This window comes from Dipteris shenzhenensis, chromosome 7 (assembly GCF_047967505.1).
Source record: "Dipteris shenzhenensis isolate YYH24624 ecotype China chromosome 7, Dip_SZ_1.0, whole genome shotgun sequence".
In the NCBI taxonomy this organism is placed as follows: Eukaryota; Viridiplantae; Streptophyta; class Polypodiopsida; order Gleicheniales; family Dipteridaceae; genus Dipteris; species Dipteris shenzhenensis.
The window spans coordinates 26,349,458-26,369,133 of NC_141602.1; the positions used below are offsets into that span (position 1 = coordinate 26,349,458).

The following is a 19,676-nucleotide window of genomic DNA, read 5'->3' on the forward strand; positions in this document are numbered from 1 at the left end:
TATCCTTTCTTTTTTGAGGTTATATCACAATTGCTTTTGAATATAATACCTTTTCTTATAAATGAGGATCCACTACAGTCACAACCCAAGGACTACTGCTTGGTTGTAGGTTATGGCACAAGAATTACAGCAAGACTTCCCGTAATCCTTTTGAGGTAAAGAAGCAAGAATTTAAGGGTGGTGTCAAACACCCAAGATCTTTAGTGGCATGACCACGTTTAAAGATCCTATGAAGGCTAATTTAATGGATCCTATGCTTTGAATGCAAAGGCAGCCTAGCTTGCCAATAACTAACAGTAAGAATGGGGGCCATGGTCACAAATTTGCAATGATGTAGAGCTGTCTCACAAAGATTTCCCTACATGCTCGGCTAGAAGGGGTAACCATTGTTGCCCTGAGAGTTTTAGGGGATTACTGTACAAGTGAATAAGATTTTTTGGGGGGCCCCCTTCCAACACAGATATGCTTGTGTCTCTTGCCCTTTACCTTCTGTTACTTTCTGTTACATTGTATTGGTATTGGCATTCCATTTCTTAGAAATGAAATGCTTAAATACCAATACCAATACAATATCTGAGCATTTTATTTCTTAAAAGATTTCCACATTAAGAGTTCCTCAATCAAGCTATATATATATTCTTCTCAAATCAAGAATATTGAGATGATGTGTAGTTTGAGGTTATGAGTTCCACTTGGTAGATGAATAAGAAATCAAAGTATTTCATCTTTGTTGCCTGAGTTTCATTAACTATGTCCAAGCATGAGTCTTGCTATTCAAACTGATGTATTAAGAGCTTCTTTCATGTGTACTGATTATATTGAGAAAGGATTTCTCCTGAGATATATCTTTTCATGTAAATGGATTCAAGTTACCACGAGTCGTGACACTAATCAAGTATTGGTGTGTCTGGTTAGACTAGAATCAAGTGTGCCTCTGATAAAATCAAGTATTGGCATGTCTGGTTAGATTGGAATCAAGTTTTCTTCGTTGAAGGCAGAGAATTGCCAGAAGTTTATTGGCAGCATAACACTCCTTCCACCTTAAATTTCTACGAAATCACAGCTCATCCTGCAAAATATATGACAATATCAGGTACACAAAATGAGACAGTGGTATGACTACCAAGTACTTAATTTCACAAACAAAAGAGGATGTAAATGCTTCAATAAAGTGAGGAGCTTGCATGTGTGCCCTCTTCAGCATCTTCTTCAGACTCCTTTGGATCATCCTGCCCTCAGGTTTCATCAAATCAACAAAATTAGTACTCACCCAAAGAACAAGCACAGAAAATCTGAACGAAGTCAGAGAATTTATCATTACGTCCTATGAAAAAAATATTGAAACGCTATTATTAGACTTGCATCACAATCCTGTAGATGTTAGGGAAAATGTCTCTGAAGATGAGTGCTGAATATGCAAATTGTTAATTCAAATTTCTGCATAATGCAGTGTACTAAGAGAGACAACATCTTTTGTAAGCATCGTATGTCTCGCTGTAATCAGAAAGTTAAATGAGTATTCCACCAAAATCCTTTACTTGTTAAGTCACCATCCCCAACTGTAGGACATCTCACCTCTATCTTCTTCTTCTCTGCCTCAGCAAACGCCTTCTTTTCAGCCTGTTATGAGAAAAAAGCAGCCACTTTATTGAAATATTGGAGTTCGAACAAAACATTAATGCAGCCCGTCTACTTGCCTGCTTATGTTTTTCCCAGGTTTCTTTAGCAAAATTCTTGGCATATTCAGGGTCATCAGCTACAAGTATGTTATCGAAAATTGAGCCTGCTTTGACCTGCAATTGGGCCAGTCAGCCATGCACTTTCTTACACACAGACAATTATAAAAATACATCAAGAAATCAATCATACCTGCCATAGCTCAATGCCCACATACTTCAGGTTCTTGAATACATAGAGTTCGGGATCGTCTTTAAAATCTGTCATAACATATGGATAATATGTGAGACTCTACATCTCGTATAATCTCTTGTCAGGGTGGCAGGTGCACATGCATGTAGACGGGCAGGCCTTACTTCTTATTGAAATTTGGAAATAGCCATTGCCTGTAAGCCACGAGTGGCTTTTTCACTCCCCAAAAAAAACCTCGAGCTTACTAAAGTGCAATTCTATTCTTTCAAACTACTTTAAAACTTGAAGAATATCTCCACAGGAGGATCATACAACGAGCTCTACCTGGATTGTCAATCATGGGAGATTTCCACTTTCCCTTGAATGCTGGGTTCTTTAATTTCTGCAAATGGGTACTCTAGATTAGTATGAGTAATCAACTAGAAGCAAACAAATGCAGCCATCCCTTTCTTCGAGAAAATAATGACAAGCACTTAGACACTGTATTGTAACTGCAAGCGAGCCTATAAATGAAGAAGTTAGCTAGAGCCCTTTCCTTTGACTGAAAAACATTCAGAAAACAACTTTATTTTAACATTCAAAACCAAAAGCTCACCCTCTGAAAGGTGGTCTTTTCCTGCAACTCAGAAACTAAGCCAAACTGAAAATAAATCATAATTTTTTTGCACAAAGAGGATACCACGAAGACCTTCTCATTTAAGGACGAGGGGTCTTTGTAATCCAGATGTCCACTCTAGAGTCTTAGATACATCTCCAGAGTTCCCCCACTTACCTCCGAGTCGGACCACACTTGGTTTTTTCCATACCTTGGAAGTTGGTACCATGTTTTCATTGTAGAGGACATGGAGACATGCCATGACACCCTGAGGTACCTGATGATCTTGCCATTAGCAGGCATGTCACGGGAGTACAGGAGTATTCTCTCCTTGATTGGTGCCAGGTTTGGGATCGTTTCGCAGCCCCCCAAGACAGCAGCCTCAGTTCTTATGGAGGACAGGGTGCCAAAGGTCCAACTCGCCCCTCCACCTTACCTTCTTTACCCTTCTCTCTGAATAATTTGTCCTCCAGCAGATGGAGGTTTTAGGGCTTCCAGGACAATGTCACTGTTGTAGGGAGCTTGGCAATCTAGCCAAGGCTTGCTAGCCGCTAGAGAGCAGGGCAGGGTGGTGAGCTAGGGCCACAGTCACCTAGCACCCTCCCCCACCCACCATTGCTGTTGCAAGACCCCACTGCCCAGGTTTCCCCAAGTATGGCCTATATTCTAGTCCAAAATCGGAGAAAGAGACATTATACAAAGAAGAATGCAAAAGGACACCCATGGAGATGCCCCCCTGTGTAGGCACATGGGGAGGAATCCTGCAGAGGACTCCACCCAACTTGCAGAGGGACCACAGTATACGATCCTGCCCCTTAACCTAAGAAGCCGTGCTGAAAGGTGAAGCTAGTCCCACCCTGTTGGTAGGGCTGCCAGGTCTGTCACCACCATGCTCTCTGACAAGACTTTATCAACTCAGACAGACATGCATGCAGAGACGAGGGTGCTATGGATGGCGGGCAGGGGAGGGGGGAGATAGGCGTTTGGAACCATTACAAACGTGTCGAATTTTTCCCAAATGCATTTCGAACCAAAACTTTTCAAGAGACCTGTTTTATAAAAAATTATATGCCTAGTATAAAAAAACACATGCATAGGTCCTTAAATGCATGATGCCCTAATGACATTTCAATTATGATTTATGATGGCCTCAAGACTCAAGAGTGAGCACTGAGCCCAGGAAAGCATCAATTATACGGACTCAAGAACGCTTCAATGCAGAAGTGCACAAACCTTCAGCTGTGGGCAAGAAAGACGGGCAAGGCAAGTGCGGGTTGTATGGACATACAAACCACTTTAGCAAATTGCAAGGCTGCAATGAGTACAGGATATGATTGTGATGGCTTCATCAAAGCATCTGAACTGCAAAAGGGCAAAAATTTCTTCTGCACAAAGTACACCTACCAAAGAAATGCATTTCAAAAGCCAAACCTTTGACAACGTTTCGAAACAATTCAAAAAATATGAAACGTGTTTTCATTGCAACTATGGGACTTGGAGACGGCTCAAGAGAATGGGTGCTGACTCACTCAAGGGAAGCTGGAGAGGAAGAAGAGGGGGTAGACACCCTCAAGGGAGCTGAAGGAGGGAAGGGAGGGCAGGAGGAGAGAGGGAGAAATCATCACAACTGCAACTCCTGCAGTGAGGATGGGGAGAGAAGGAGAGAGCGACGAATCATCCCAACTGCACTTGCAGTGTGGATGGGCATTCATCCAGGGGATCCTCATCTTGAGATTCTAAATGTATATGCACTAGCAATGTCATCAGCACAGGGCTCCCTTTCAACGACAGCTCAGAAACCGTGTCTCTGATGTAGACTCTTGGATTGGGTTGAGACACATAGCATGAGTTGAGTTTACTCGGCTCACTTCGGCCAATGATGCTGTGATAGTCTCCTAGAGAGGCTAGACAGGTTCTATGTCACAGATAGTCTCTGCACAGCAGTGGGTACATAGGCATTTTAGCGAGCACAAAGATGACTCATCACTCCCCCTTTGTTCTACACTTGGAGGAGCCATGCCAAGGGATCTCCAACGTGAAGTGAGGATTCTGGATGCCCTTCATTAGGAGGAGGAGATACAACATGCCATTACCCAAATTTGGCTCATAGAGGATGCCTGCTTCCAAGATGGGTTGGCTCTTTGGACAATAGAGGTTATCCAGAGAAGCAGTCCAGAGTTGCAAGCCCAGGCCTTAAGGTGCAAGCAAGCTCTGTAGATGAGGGAGATGGCCCTCTAGTGTGATTTGGCATCCATAAAAAGGTTGAGGGAGCAAGAGCCTCTCCTTGGTTGGCTGACAGATATGAGTCTGCACAATTGAACCTACGCGAGATAGAGGCCAGACAGGCAAAGTACCCTTACCATTCCTCACACGTTCATTGGGTACAACATAGAGATAGGATAATGAGGTATTATTTCAATGGTCAACCAAAGCGCAGCTTCAGAGGTTGAGAGATGAGGGAGGCAGCTCCACTCCAGTTCCTAGAAGATCCTAGAGATCTCCACCTTCTATCATCTAGCTCTTCTAGCAAAGAAAGTTGGGGCAGCCAGGGAGAGGTGTTGACCCACATTTCTTCAGTAATTTCTCCACAAATGATGAGCCAATTAGAGACTCCCTTCACTAATGTGCAGCTTCGTGAGGCCAACAACGCCCTCCCGATGCAAAAATACCCCATGGACAATGGCCTCTCCTCACTGTTCTTCTCTATTTTTGGAAACATCCAGCCCCGTCATTGTGCTTGGCTTTTCAGTAGATTTTTCCCTCCGGACAATTGCCTGACTCTCTTGCCCGTGGATGGATTTGTTTGATCCCAAAAGAGGAAGATCAGATCGACATTTGATAGTGGTACCTAATCACTCTCCTAGACACCACATACAAGATCTTGGCCAATGTCTTCAATTTGCAGTTGCTCCCAGACATCATCCACGACACATAGACAAGTTTCATCCAGAGAGAAGCATCATGGATAACATCTTCACTTTTCAGGAGGCCACTGAGTCATCACGGCACAAGTCTCAGCCCTAGGTGATCCTACTCTTGGATTTGAGGCAGCCTATGATAGGGTGGATTGGACCTTCTTGGAGGGGACAATGAGGACACTCGGTTTCTCAGAGTCGTGTGTAAGAGGGGTTTCGGCTCCTAATGCAAGCTGTTCCATCCAAATGTTGTCAAGTCACATGAGGGAGGCATTCTCTTTCTCCCATTCAGCGAAGCAGGGCTGCACCCTGGCCCCTTTTGTGTTTTTGCTCATGGTTGAGCATTGGGTTACTCCCTTAGATCTCAAGACGCAGGCTTGGCTGGGATGTGCTTGCCTACCCAATAGGATGAGGAGGTCTTCGACAGAGTTTGAAGATGACACGGTTCTTTATGTGGAAGCCTCTACCGCCAATCTAGAGGGGTAAGACAGAGTTCTTTATGTGGAAGGCTCTACCGCCAATCTAGAGGGGTAAGACAATTTCTAGAGGAATTTATATATCTACATGAGCCAGGAACATGCCCAAACTCATCCTTTAAATAACACAACACATAGTAGTTTCAATCTCATCATAGTCACTCATAAGGTTGAAAACCATAGACTCCATCATGCATAGCAAGGACCAAAGTGATTGTGGTGAACCGATTCCACAGAGGATACATGGGACAGCTAAAGAGGTTGATCTGAAACTCTCTGGGCAGGATCGGATGACACACGGGATACCTGAGCGAGGTTAGTTTGGACCATGGTGGTCCTCTCCCAGGCAGAGGCAGGCCTATTGATCCAGACATTCAGAGCAGATCCCTCCTTAAGCAAGCTCATCGTTTGAGGACTCATTCCAGGCATAGCACTTTTGCAACGCTTGGCCTGCAAGTATCTTTTATATTTTCATGGCATGACGTATCCATTGGTTGTATACCACGACCCCCCTTCTCCTCATGAGCTGTTGGCACCTCCTTATATGGTGCTCTAGGCAGCGAGTGGAGACCCTGAAAGGTGGGTTGCAGGACAGCAAGCATCTTTTTCATTGTGCTTCATGGATTGCTGAATTTGTATTTTCTCAAAGCTTCTAATAGATGGGTCTTATAACACCTTTAAAGTTGCCTTTGTCCACCCATTGTTCATGAGGTTTGTGGCAGTCTACATTGTCGTGTGCTTCTCCAATCTTGTGCGTGGCTTAATCTACTTGTGTGCGAGAGCTGGCGTAGTATGATCCACGGGATCTGTCATTCCATTGCAAGGGTATGCTACCCTCATGACTTTGACCAATGACAACCCCCAAGTAACTACAGGCTATACACAATCAAGACAAGGGTGGGGCTAGCATCCGGGTGAAATGTTAGGTGTTTTACACAGAACCTGAAGCATGTCAGCTGATGAGCTGACAGAAGTCCGACAGTACTGCCATTTTGGATGCAGGATTTTGCAAAGATTTTCCACTTGATCCTGAATTAAGTAGATAGTAGTATAGACTTGTTAAGTCCGAAAAAGCCTGGACCTTGATTCCATGGACTCAAGCTGTATAAGGGAAGAAAATCTTATGTGGGAGGAACCTTTTTAAGGGACAAAACCGTTATTCATGTATCCCTCGACTTGTGATGAGAGTGCCTTTGGTATGAGAGACTCCTGAGCATATAATGTGAAATCTCGTAGCAAAGAGAAGGAAAAGCAGTGTGTTGTCCAGCGAAAACAAATTTGTGTGTGACCTTGCTTCCTGTGGAAGGAGCAGGCAGCAGCGATGGTTGCTGATGCACTTTGAACAATGGAAGCACAAGATGTGAAGCAATGAAATGAAGCAATACCTTTGTAAATTAATACAGCTACAGTAGCCTCCGCAGTTGTTTGAAAAAGAAAGCTCCGCTGACTGAGATAGGATCTCGGTCGATGCCCATGCAATGCTGAATCATGGTGTAATGACTCAGCATAGCTGGGTGGCAGACTGAGAGGTCAAAGCTACTCAATGTATGATATTGTGGATGAACTCACATTTTGCAGCGGTTTGCAGCATCCGAATTGCTCACATGTTTGAGTTCATTCCTTTATCGACTCTGTAGCAACTAGATAACAATCCAGAGCATTTCTGCATGTTTACTTAATTGCTGGAGAGATTCTTACACCTATAACTTAAGTGCAGTTGGAGCTGCTCTAGCTGTTAGATCAAGCTGGCTATTAAAAGCCGTCATGGTACAGTAGCAAGGAATGTGAACATCTGCATTCCAGTGGCTTGGTCAAGCCCTTTTTTTTGCTTGCAAGAACATGGGTTGACAAAGCAGGACTATGAAAAACATAGCAAACAGAGCCCCCACAACACAATATAAGACATAAAATTATGTTGAAAAGGATTGTGATAAGTCTGCACTGCAAATTTGTAAACAAGAACAAAAGAAGTAACTCATTATCAACACATAATCATGGATCTCTATTCACTGCATTGTTGTGCAAGTCCCCTGCAACCATAATCTTAACTTTAAACCATTAATACCTACCTTGGGTGACCATGGACCTTTGTACTCAGGGTTGGGGATAGTTGGAGCGTTCCATTCGCCGTCCTCATCGTCATCCCAATCCTCAGGCTGAGTTACCATAAGAAATTTGGCACAACTGATCGTACGTTATCATTCTAACATGCACTATAATCATTATTTGTGTAGTGAATTAGTACTAAGACAGTTGACCTTTGTGGCTTCCAGATCCGTTATTTCAGCTGGAATATCATCATAACCCTACAAGCAAGAGACATGACATGAGGGGAAAAACATCAGGGTGCATCTCACAACCCTTGCTGGCACTATAGGAAGACAAAAACTTGAGAAATGGTCTCATCATATTCCACAGATACTGCAATAAATATGTAAGTGAGAAAGTTACAGCACTTCTGACTTCAAATCCTCTGGATTCTCACTAAAAGAGAAGAACATCAACAAATCGTCACAGTAAATCCCACATCCATATGTAGCTCACCTCAGGCTTTATATCCTCTGGATCATCAACAAACTCCTCGTCGTCCCAGCCCTCCGGCTGTAAGAACATCACAAATGGCCAGGGAAAAAAAGTTGAGACGAACTTGCATTAGTATGCAAAAGATACGAGACAGTTAAGAACGCTCACCACACTCCCTTGTCAGATGACGAGCACAGATGGAGGAGAGTCAATTGCTACTGATTAGGTGCTAAAGAAGAATATGGGACAAAGCAAGCCAAGGGGGGGGGAAAAAATCCCTAAACCCTTTGAAAGATGGGGGTACCTTATTAGTAATGCTAACAAAGACTCAAAAGTGCCTCACCTTCTCAGCCTTGGGGTCTTTGATCTTCTCAGGTGGTAACATTTCCCAGTCCGTGTATAAACTACCTGATTCCCTTTTCTTATTATCTATCAACACACTGTATGTATTGTCAGGTTTAATGATAAGTGTGTACACATGTGTCAGCCGGTCAGTTGCACAAGGAATGTCCTTCTTGATAGGGTAATTTTCCCCCTTGTATGAAAGAATAACGTGGACCTTGTTCGTACTGTAACCACAAATGTCGGGCCCAAACATGATACTGGAAAGAAAAGATGCAATTTGTCACTCTTATGAGCCCGAACATTATAACTACTTGATAACTTCTACAGGTATTCCCAGAACCAAAGAGCTACGATGGAACACTATAAAAATACCTGTACGGCGTTTCCCCACCAAAGCTTGACTGATTGATGTCACCACTTAGTAACTTCAGGTAGCCACCGCCACAGTCAAGGTCTTGCTCGTGCTTAACAGAAAACTGAAACACAAGATCCTTGTCCTTATTACTCAATTCAGGAAACTTAGCTGAGATAGCAAAAAAACGGGAGTTGGGCCTTGTTTGAATCCCTGTTCAGAAGCAATCACGTTTTCAGAAAGGAGACTAAAACAACATCAATAACACTATCATAAAGTCCTCTTAAATGTGTGTTCTTGAGCTTGATAGTATACAAAGAAAGTAAATTGTTCAGAGCGAGAAAGAAAAGACAAGTGGAGTACCTTTATCGTTTGGATCACCATTCCATATTCCTGCAGTGTGCACCCAATGTCCTGCAGCATTATCGCTTTTCTTCCAGTCTGACTTTACCCAACGATCTTCCCAGCCATCTTCATTCATTATGCACATACAGCGCAGGGATGCAAATCAACACCAAGAGCAACAAAGATTGTGCACGACGATGTGAGAGGCCAAGCTGAATTTCAAAAGGCCGCAGAGGTGAAAGTTGCAAACAGTGATACATGCATTGCATTGGTCTGAACGGATAGACAACAGACGACCCAACGAACTCAAACGGACATTCTTGGGGTCAAAAGTTTGAGCATATCCTAGATTGCAATACAGCTTAACAATCGATGTGCTGATGGGCCTGTATCAAAAACGGCATTTAATGCCTTCTATGTACAACGCCTGATTGACATTGGAAGGCGAATTTACAAATGGGAGTCAGGTAGATCATAGCAAGCAAGATACAAGACAACGGTTTTTTACTATCTCAGCTAAGTTTCCTGAATGCGAAATGCAGCAGTCACCACATAACCGCAAAAAACAGTGGAAAATACGAAATGAAGCAGCCACCACATAACCGCACCAATTTCAATCAGCAAGCAATTCAGCAAATGCTCCCTAGTTCTAATAACGAGCAGAGAAAACTACAGAAACGAGCTGAATCGAATGCCATGGGATTTTTCTACCGACAACCACCTGGGACAAGTGCAGACAAGCTAAAGACAGAAAATTCCAAACAAGCAGGAGGGGGTGCACCTTGGAATTGCTCCTGGAAGAAGATATCGGCAGAGCTGAGGAGGATGGAAGAAGAAAAGAGGAGAAGGGAGAGAACACCAGGAGGAGGAGCAATTGCCATAGCTTTGAGGAGGAGGCTATGGCGATAGAAAGGTCTTGCAAGGTCAAGAAAACAAGAGTCACACTTCTTTGTAGATGGCAACGTTTAACCATCTTCAGATGCATCAAGGTTTACAGGGTTCAACGTTTGGTCCCAAGGTTTGACCACCATCAGTTTAATCCCTGCATGCATGCAGGGGGAAACTATGGCAATGGAAAGGTCTTGCAAGGTCAAGAAAACAAGAGTCCCACTTCTTTAGATCCCAGCAAGGAGGATGCAAGAAAACAACAGTCCCACTTCTTGAGATCCCAACAAGGAGGCTGGGAGAGAAGAACAACTGAGGAGCAAATGCCATAGCTTCTAGGGTGAGGAGGAGGCTATGTTGATAGAAAGGTCTTGCAAAGTCAAGAAAACAAGAGTCTCACTTCTTTCCCTATGCCTCTCCAAGCAATGTGTTTAAACCACAGTAACACCAGGGTTTAACCATTTACCCACACGTTGCGCAAGTGGATTCATGGAGTTCTTCACTGGAACCTTGATCAATCGGCTCATTAGTTGCTATAAGGTTTGAACACTTGTTTGACCCTTCGATAAAACACTTGTCGATGCTTTCGCTAAGCATTCGAACCTTTGTGCTCAGTTGCAATCTTACATCGATCAACTACCATTGCTTGCCTTTAATTGTCGGTTTGTAGCTCTCCCAAAACCTTGATTCGAATAGAAAAGTGCGTTTGAACCTTCATGCCACTTCTTCCATTGTTTCTTAGTTTTACATGATTTATTTTTACACTCTTAAGTCCATCCTTTGACTGAAGATCACAATAGTCTCGTTTTCAAGGTCTTTCAAACAAGTATCCATATTGTATAGTTATGAATTGACCTTGACCCTTTTAAAAAACTAACAAGAATCTCGCATAAACTGAACCCTCATTTTCTAGTCTTTCGTCTTATTTAAAAATCCATAAATTGAGAGCTTGAAGTTCTTTAAGATATTTAACATAATTTTTGAATTATTCACACACTCCTTAATCCCAATTGGAGCACACACTTCTTAAGCACTAGTGGGAATAGATCCCCTCACATTGAAAAGAAACCTATATCCCCTATAAATCCAATTTTTGAATTATTCACACACTCCTTAATCCCAATTGGAGCACACACTTCTTAAGCGCTAGTGGGAATAGGTCCCCCCACATTGAAAAGAAATTAAAAGTGCAATAATCAGTGAAAAATGAAGGGGGGGGGGGCGGGGGTGAAAGGCAAGAAGGGGGGGGGGGGGAAGAGTGATTAAGGAGGACATCTCTCTATTTATAAGGGAAGGGGTCCTTTCCCTCTTATATATGAGGGTAAGAATTTGAAACCCTTTTACTAAACTTATTTCACAACATCTTCATGTAACCTATTAAAACAAGTTGAATGATATATCCATCATTCATTAGGCATGCCTGTGTGTGAGTGAATTGCTTAGAGAGAGCATAAAATTGGAGGCCGCAGAGTGAAAAGGAAGGAGATTAAGAGTGTGCAAAGAGGAGTAAATGCGAATGGCCCAAAAGTCATACAAGGGGACCCAAATCATCAATACTCTACAAGTGCACCAACCACAAATTAAGAAGAGAGCATAAATAATAGCAATAATTTTATTTTTCCCATTTCAAAACCACGGCCTTCACTAAGGCCTACCCATGGCAGGCCAAAAACCTATGCACCTCTCCACCTAAGAAATCAATTAAAATTTGAAGCTATCTCTTGACTTCATCTTGGTTGGGCCTATGTCCACCGCCCCACGTAATAAATCAATTAAATTTCTCCATTGAAAAAGAAAGGCCATCTCAATTTTGTTTCTCCTTAGGTCAAGTTATATCTATGGAATAGTTTGTTGAGATTAAGGGCCATTAGAATAGGTAGATGGGGATAGGCCCTCGATCAAATTATAACCCAATTATGAGTCTTTAGATCATGGGCTAAGCAAGGGACCTAATAGACTCCTAGGGACAATTATCTTCAAAGCCTGCTCTCTCCATCCCTAGCTTGTAGGTTCAAATAGGAAACTTTATCAACTCCATGTACCAAAGTAATCATAGAAAGCACCTAAAAGAATTCTTCTAAATCTTAGTAATCTATAATTGAATAGCTTCAAGCTAAAAGATTTTAGGGTTCAACCTTGAATCATCATCACCAAAATCAATTAGTAGAGGTTTGTGGTCTGACTATAGAAGAGATGAAAAGTTCTTATTGGTGATCTTCAAAGCCTTTTCACCTAAAAAAGTTGGAAGTATGGACTCTATCTGGTCTAGCTTCTCTGCTACAATTCCAACCTGCCTATTAGACCAAGTAAACCTACCAAAGTTGCTAGTATCTACAAGATGCAACTGTTCTTAACCAATAAGTTCAAAATCTTTGATAAGTATTCCTTTTCCTAGCCATTTGTCTCACTTGTCTTCAACTATATTGATATCATCCACCATGTCATGATTTCTCTAAGAAATCAACTCCTTTTTACTCATCTCGTTTGGTAGATTTAAGTATTCAATTAATAATAGTTTCATTGTCCTTTTAAAAATTCAAAAAGGGATTTATTTAACTTGATGATTTGGACAATATTTTATATGACTGGAGAATATTTTTGCATCATACTTCTAACATATGAAATGAAGGCATGCAAGCCTTTTATCTCATCCCATGTCAAGTGCTTTTTTTTTTGCAAGAACAAATGTTAAGTCGAGTAGTGCTTCAATTGCATCACTAGAGTGTTGGGTATGGATGCTAAACCTAAAGTATGTGGCCTATTAGTGCATCATAATGTAGCTCTATGAATGTTCTTCAATATGCTATCCTCTGTACAATACCACTTCTAATTCTTCCTTTTGAGAACCTCCAAAATTTTCCCGAATTCGAGCTAGCATATCCTCTATATTTACAACACTCCTTGAATTCTATGTCTTCATGTGTGTGGCCACTAGTACTTCTTCAAATATTTTTAAATGAACTAGGATAGAACACAACTCAAATATGTCTCTATTTTTGTTTTCTCTCGAGCAATTATAAGCCTATATACAGAAGATGCAAGGTAAACACTCATATGCATCTTTGACCTTTTGTATTGCCTTCCTGGTGGATATTGCCACCTGGTTACTATCGTGCTCATGCAACCATCAACCCACATATGTAAAAATACATGGATATCCATGTACTCACACACAAGTTAGTGTTTAGTCCCTAAGGGTGCACTTGTATTTTGGCAATGTTGTCTTGTTTTGATCAATGCCATCAATGGTGATACACATGAATGTATCCATGTTTAAACACTATAAGACGCGCGCCGTTTTCTGACAGTGATATCGACGCTAAATACAAAGATTTTATTTTTAAACAAGGGAAAAGTGTCAGAGTGTCCGTCGATGAGTGCATTGCAAAGAATGCATCGGTATCATCATCAAGAGGGCCGTCAGTAATAATTGAGTGTTCTCAGTGTCGATATATCCCAGCATTATAGTGTTGATATAAGCCCCATATAAGCATCGGTATATACTAACGCTTTGACAAAATTATTTTTTTCTGATGGGGCAGCATGGGGCTTGTTTTAGCCCCATCTTGCCCCACAAATTTTTGCCCCCATTAGAATCATGTTAAAATGTTACAAAAGAGGTATGCAAAATCATGTTACAATGTTACAAAAAAGGTCTACTAAATGACAAAAGTGCCGAAGTTCAAAATGGCAAATCTACCGAAGTATTGCGCTACAAAATGGCAAAAGTGTTGAAATACAAAACGACAAAATGTCCTATCCTATTAAATATTACTCCTCCTCCTCCTTGTCCTTCTCGCCCTCCTTGTGCTCTCTGCTTAGCCCTAATCCCTTTCCCTCCTCTAGACTTAAGCCTCTCTGCATCTTCTTATTGAGATCCAATCTTCAAGTTTGGATCTTTGGATGGGACAAAGTTGCGTCAATAAGAACGAAACAAGTTAGAAAATAAGATAAGAGCATTGATTGTAAGACAATGATGATACTCAAATGACAATGATGATGATTAGGGTATACTCACATGATGCTCCGCCACCTTTTTCCAATCAATTACATGTCCTTCTTGCTCCGTCTCCTTGAACCAAGGCATGGCTCCAACCGTGAACATCCTTCTGTACTCATCGTCGTCTAGAGGCCTACCCATCATAGATTCTTGTGGATCCAAATTCAAGGAGTTAGATATAAATCACAAACCATTTGAATGGCTAAACATGTTAGATATTTAGTAGAAGATAAATAAATACTTAGCACCCATGCTCCGTTGGCTAGTCTGCCATCGCTCTCAAGGTGCGAAGGACCTATGGTCTCAGTGTCTCCTCGCCGCCCTTCGCTAAGTCATGAACGTATATTTGGATTCTCCTTGAAGTCTTTCTTCACTTTCTTCCAATCTTTCGAATCCACCCACCCTGGCTTATTCTTACCTTTCTTATCAGCTTTCCAATTTGTATTTACAAGACCTTAGGAGCTCTCCCATGCCCGTAAGCATGGCACTTCGCTCAAACTCATACCCACGAGGGTTGGGAAATTGTTGCCTTAGGGCCTCTGTGATGGCATCCTTGGCTCTTTGGTCCTTTTGATTCCAAAGTTTCAATATATCCTTGGGGAAGTGCGTGCTCATCAACCTCCTCATGTAGTTATGACCTTCCTCCCTTGGTTATCCTCTACAACTTCTCCAACGGTGTTCACGAGGTACTAGAGGTCCTTGGGTAGAGTGTGGAGTGGGAGTAGTGGGCTAGAGCGAGAGGTGGAGCGGGACTAGTAGAGTGAGGGGTGCAGAGGTGTTGTGGCCTATGAGAGGGGTGGGCAAGGAACCAGACTAGAACTGTGTCTCATGAATGGGGGGAGACGTGGAGCACTAAGAGTGTGTAGACTTGTCTACATCTCCCGTGCCACCACAACAGCCTTGACCTTTCCTACTCTTTCTAGTCCGGGTGATGATCCCTCAAAAGTGGCAAGAGGGGACAACTATCTAGTAGGAAAAGCCGTCGATGGTCCCGATCCACCCCTAGGGGTGCAGGAGACGGAACAATGGAGGTCCTCTGGGACAAGAGAAGAGCAAAGTATCTCTCTACCGCCACATCGTCCCAAGAGAAGAGCAAAGTATCTCTCTACCGCCGCATCGCTCATGGATGCAACAAACTCATTAGGACTCCTGACAAAGCCATATGCTCCTAGTAAAAGGAGTCTCCCAAGGGGTAACTCCCTGAGGAGTTGATCGAGTGGAATTGAAGTCCTCTGGAGAGTAGAGCCCATGCTCTCTCTTCCTACGAGTAGTCCCATAATCACCAAGAGTTTTCTCTCCGTACGTGTGACGTGACGACATGGCTAATTTAACGGGATTAGACTAACACAAATACAAAAAATGAAACAAACACAAACACAAAACCAATAAATAATTACATGCGGAAGAAATACTAGAGAGGAATGGCAAAATGAGAGGAATGAGGAATGGAAAGAGAGGACAAGTGGAATGAGAGAAAAGATGTAAAAGCGAAAAGACGAGAACGCAGAAGATGAAAAGACGAAAACACAAAAAAATAGAAAGACAAAAATGCAAAAAAGTGGAAAGGCAGAAACACGAAAACGTAGAAGGATGAAAACACAAAAACACGGAAATACAAAAATGCGGAAAGGCGAAAAGAGGAATAAGAAGGAGATGAGAAAGTGAAGACGAGAAGAGGAATAAGAAGGAGATGAATAAGAAGAGGAGAAGAAGAAAGCGTAGGAAGAGAAAGAAGTAGAGAATGAGAAGAAGGAAGAAAGAAGAGAAAGAAAGGAAGAAGAAGGAATGAGAGAAGAGAGGAGAAGAGGAAAGAAGAGAGGAGGGAAGGAGAAAAATGATTGAAGAAAGGAGAAGAGGGGACTATAAGTAGAAAGAAAGAAAAAGGAAGAAGGAATAAACAAGGATAAAAAAGAAGAGGGAAAGAGGAGAATAAGAGAAGAGAAGGAGGAGAAAGAAGATGGAAAAGAAAAAATAAAGAAGATATAAAGAGAGGAGAGAAAGAGAGCAGAGAGAGAGGAAAAGAGGAGAGGAAGGAGAGTCAAAAGAGGAGAGGAAGAGAGGAGAGAGAGAGAGAGGAAAAGAGGAGAGGAAGGAGGGCCGAAAGAGGAGAGAAAGAGAAAAGAGGAGAGAAAGAGACTCAAGAGAAGGAAACGAGGAGAGGAAGGAGAGTCAAAAGAGGAGAGGAAGAGAGGAGAGAAAGAGAGAGAGAGAGAGAGGAAAAGAGGGAGAAGGAAATAGGAGAGAGAGAGAGAGAGAGAGAGAGAGAGAGAGAGAGAATAAGTAGAAGAAGAAGGGAGAAAGAAAGAAAAGGAGGAAGGAAGAAAGAAGGAGAAAAGAGAAGGAGAAGAGAATAAGAAGAGGAGAGTGAGAAAGAGAAAGAGAGAAAGAGGAGAGGAGAGAAAGAAAGTCGAGACAGAGGAAAAGAGGAGAGGAAGGAGAGCCAAAAGAGGAGAAATAAGAAGAGGTAAGAGGAATAAGAAGAGAGAAAGAAAGGAGAGAAAGAGAGAAAGAGAGAAGGGAAAGAGAGCCGCGAGAGAGGAAAAGAGGAGAGGAAGGAGAGCCAAAAGAGGAGAGAGAGACAGAAAAGAGGAGAGAAAGAGAGAGAAGGGAATAAGAAGAGAGGAATAAGTAGAAAGAAAAGGAAGAAGAGAAGGAGGAGAAAAGAAGAGGAGAAGGAGGAGAAAGAAGACGAAAAACAAGAAAGAAAAAGAGGAGAGAAACAAGAATAAGAGGGAACGAAGAAGGGGACAAGAAGAGGGAGAATAGAAAAGAGGGAAAGAAGAAGAAGATAAGAAGAGGGGAGGAAAAGAAAGAAGGAGAGAAAGAGAGCCAAAAGAAAGGAAAAGAGGAGAGGAAGAGAGCCGAAAGAAGAAGAGGGAAAGAAAGAAGGAGAAGAGAGAAAGAAGGAGAGAATAAGAAGGGAATAATAAGAAGAAGAAGGGAGAAAGAGAGAAAGAATGAGAGAAAGAGAGCCAAAAGAAAGGAAAATAGGAGAGGAAGAGAGCCAAAAGAAGAGGATAGAAAGAAAGAAGGAGAGAATAAGAAGGGAATAAGTATAAGAAGAAGGGAGAAAGAAGAAAAGGAAGAAGGAAGAAAGAAGGAGAAGAGAGGAGAAGAGAGGAGGAGAAGAGAATAAGAAGAGGAGAGTGAGAAAGAGAGAAAAAGAGGAGAGAAAGAGGAAAAGAGGAGAGGAAGCAGAGCTAAAAGAGGGGAAATAAGGGGAATAAGAAGAGAGAGGGAGGAGAGAAAGAAATAAGAAGGTGATGAGAAAGTGAAGAGGAGAAGAGGAATAAGAAGGAGATGAATAAGAAGAGAAGAAGAAAGAGTAGGAAGAGAAGAAGTAGAGGAATAAAAAGAGAACGAAGAGCAATAAGAGAAAAGAGTGAGAAAGAGAGAAAGAAAGAAAGGAATAAGGAGATGAGAAAGTGAAGAGGAGAAGAGGAATAATAAGAGATAAATAAGAAGAGAAGAAGAAGAAAGAGTAGGAGGAGAAAGAAGTAGAGGGTGAGAAGAAGGAAGAAAGAAGAGAAAGGAAGGAAGAAGAAAGAATAAGAGAAGAGAGGAAGAGGGAATAAAAGCGAGGGAATAAGAGAAGAATAAGAGAGGAGTAAATGAATAGAGTAACAGAGGAGTAAAAGAATAATAGAGGCTAAAAGAATAAGAGAAGAGGGAATAAGAGAGAGGGAATAAGATAAGAGAAAGAAGAATAAGAGAAGAGGGAATAAAAGAGAGGGAATAAGATAAGAGAAAGAAGAATAAGAGAGGAGTAAATGAATAGAGTAGCAGAGGAGTAAAAGAATAATAGAGGCTAAAAGAATAGAAAAAAGAATAAGAGAGGAGTAGGAGAGGGAGACGAGGGAGAATAGAAAAGAGAAGAGAGGAATAAAAGAGAGAAGGTAAAAAGAGAAGAAGAAAGTGAAACAGAGGAGGGGAGGAGAAAAGGGGTAAGGGTTCCTATGCCCATCACTGCACCTAGAGCTTAAGGTGCTAGCTACCAATGTATGCACGAAAAGGAAAACAAGAGGGAGACAAAGCACGTTCTTACCTAGAGAGTACGTGTCTCAGGCGTGACCACGGATGATCCCGAGCAGGGTTTCTAGTTTTTTGCCCTATAAAAGAGAGGAAATATACAATTTTAAAGAAAACTAGTTAGTTAAAGGAGGAGTTTGGAGAAGCAACACACCAAAGGAATGGAGAGGAGACAAGGAGAAGCCTACAAACAAATGCAAAGTATGAAAACAAGAGGTAAAGCTTTCCTACTCCTCTCTTTCATGCTTTTTTTTTCATACATTGTTCTTTTCTTTCATAGTTTTAAGGGAAAGAAAGGAAAGGAGGAAAGAAAAATAAGAGAAAGGGAGGAAACTAGAGGAGAGGGAGAAGGAAACATAAAGGAAAGACAAGGCAACAAAAAAAACTTGAAATAGAAGGAGATGAGGAGGTGGAGAGGGAGAGGGAGCTCTTGTAAGTCTTGGAGGTGGAGAGGGAGAATGTAGGAGAGGATGGAGAGGTGGGAGGGGAAGAGAGGAGGGAGGATTGAGGAGGCAAGTATGGAGTGCGATCGCGAGCTAAAAGCTAGGAGGGAGGATGCAAGGAAGCGAAACACAAATGGCATCGCGAAAAGGGGGGGCACAAGTTTTTTTTCTCTGATATCGTTTGTATAACCAATGGTATCGGTGTCAGTATAGAAAAGAGCATCAATATGGGTGTTAGTATATACCAACACCCAGACTGACAAAACAAGGGTTTACGGGGGGTTTGGAGATTCTGAAGGTTTAGGGTTTAGGGGGTTTGGGGGGTTCAAGGGGGTTTTGGCGGTTTTGCGGAGGTTTAGGGGGTTTGGGGTTTGGGGGGGTTCAGGGGATTTTGGGGACATTTAAGGGGGTTTGAGAGGATTTAGGGGGTTAATGGGGTGTTGGGGGTTTAAGGTTTAGGGTTTGGGGTGTTTAGGGAATTCGGGGGGGGGGGGGGGGGGTAGTGGGTTTGGGGGGATTTAGGGGGGGTTTAAGGGGGTTTAGGGGGTGTTGGGGATTTCAAGGGGGGTTTAAGGGGCTCTGAGGGGATTTAGGGGGTTTAAGGTGGTGTTGGGGGGTTTAAGGGGGTTTGGGTTTTGGGGGTTTTGGAGAAATTATTGAAAATTTGGGTATTTGACTTGACTCTATGGGATGGTTTTGGATGCGTTCAGGTGGAGAGGAAGTGGTGACAGCTCATTGGATGGGGACCACCTCTTGGGAATGGGGAGTAGCTTCGTGAGAGATTGCCTTGTCTTTGAACGCATTGCAGGCGAGAGGTTCGCCATCAGCACCGTATTGTCATGTGCCACTTGCAGATGTATGGAGAGGTGCCACCAGTAGAGGAGATTGGTCATCATGCT

General features: G+C 42.4%; 1 protein-coding gene across 1 annotated transcript; it reads right to left on the reverse strand.

Moving 5' to 3' along the window:
* Nucleotides 1–1,623: 1,623 nt before the first annotated feature.
* LOC147900158 (calreticulin-1-like) lies at nt 1,624–10,301 on the reverse strand. The gene is given in 11 exon segments (XM_087376593.1): nt 1,624–1,668; nt 1,671–1,793; nt 1,870–1,937; nt 2,194–2,251; nt 7,925–8,011; nt 8,114–8,161; nt 8,400–8,456; nt 8,722–8,980; nt 9,096–9,288; nt 9,439–9,546; nt 10,202–10,301. Coding segments are annotated over 11 exon segments (1,146 nt in total).
* Between the last annotated feature and the right edge of the window lie 9,375 nt (nt 10,302–19,676).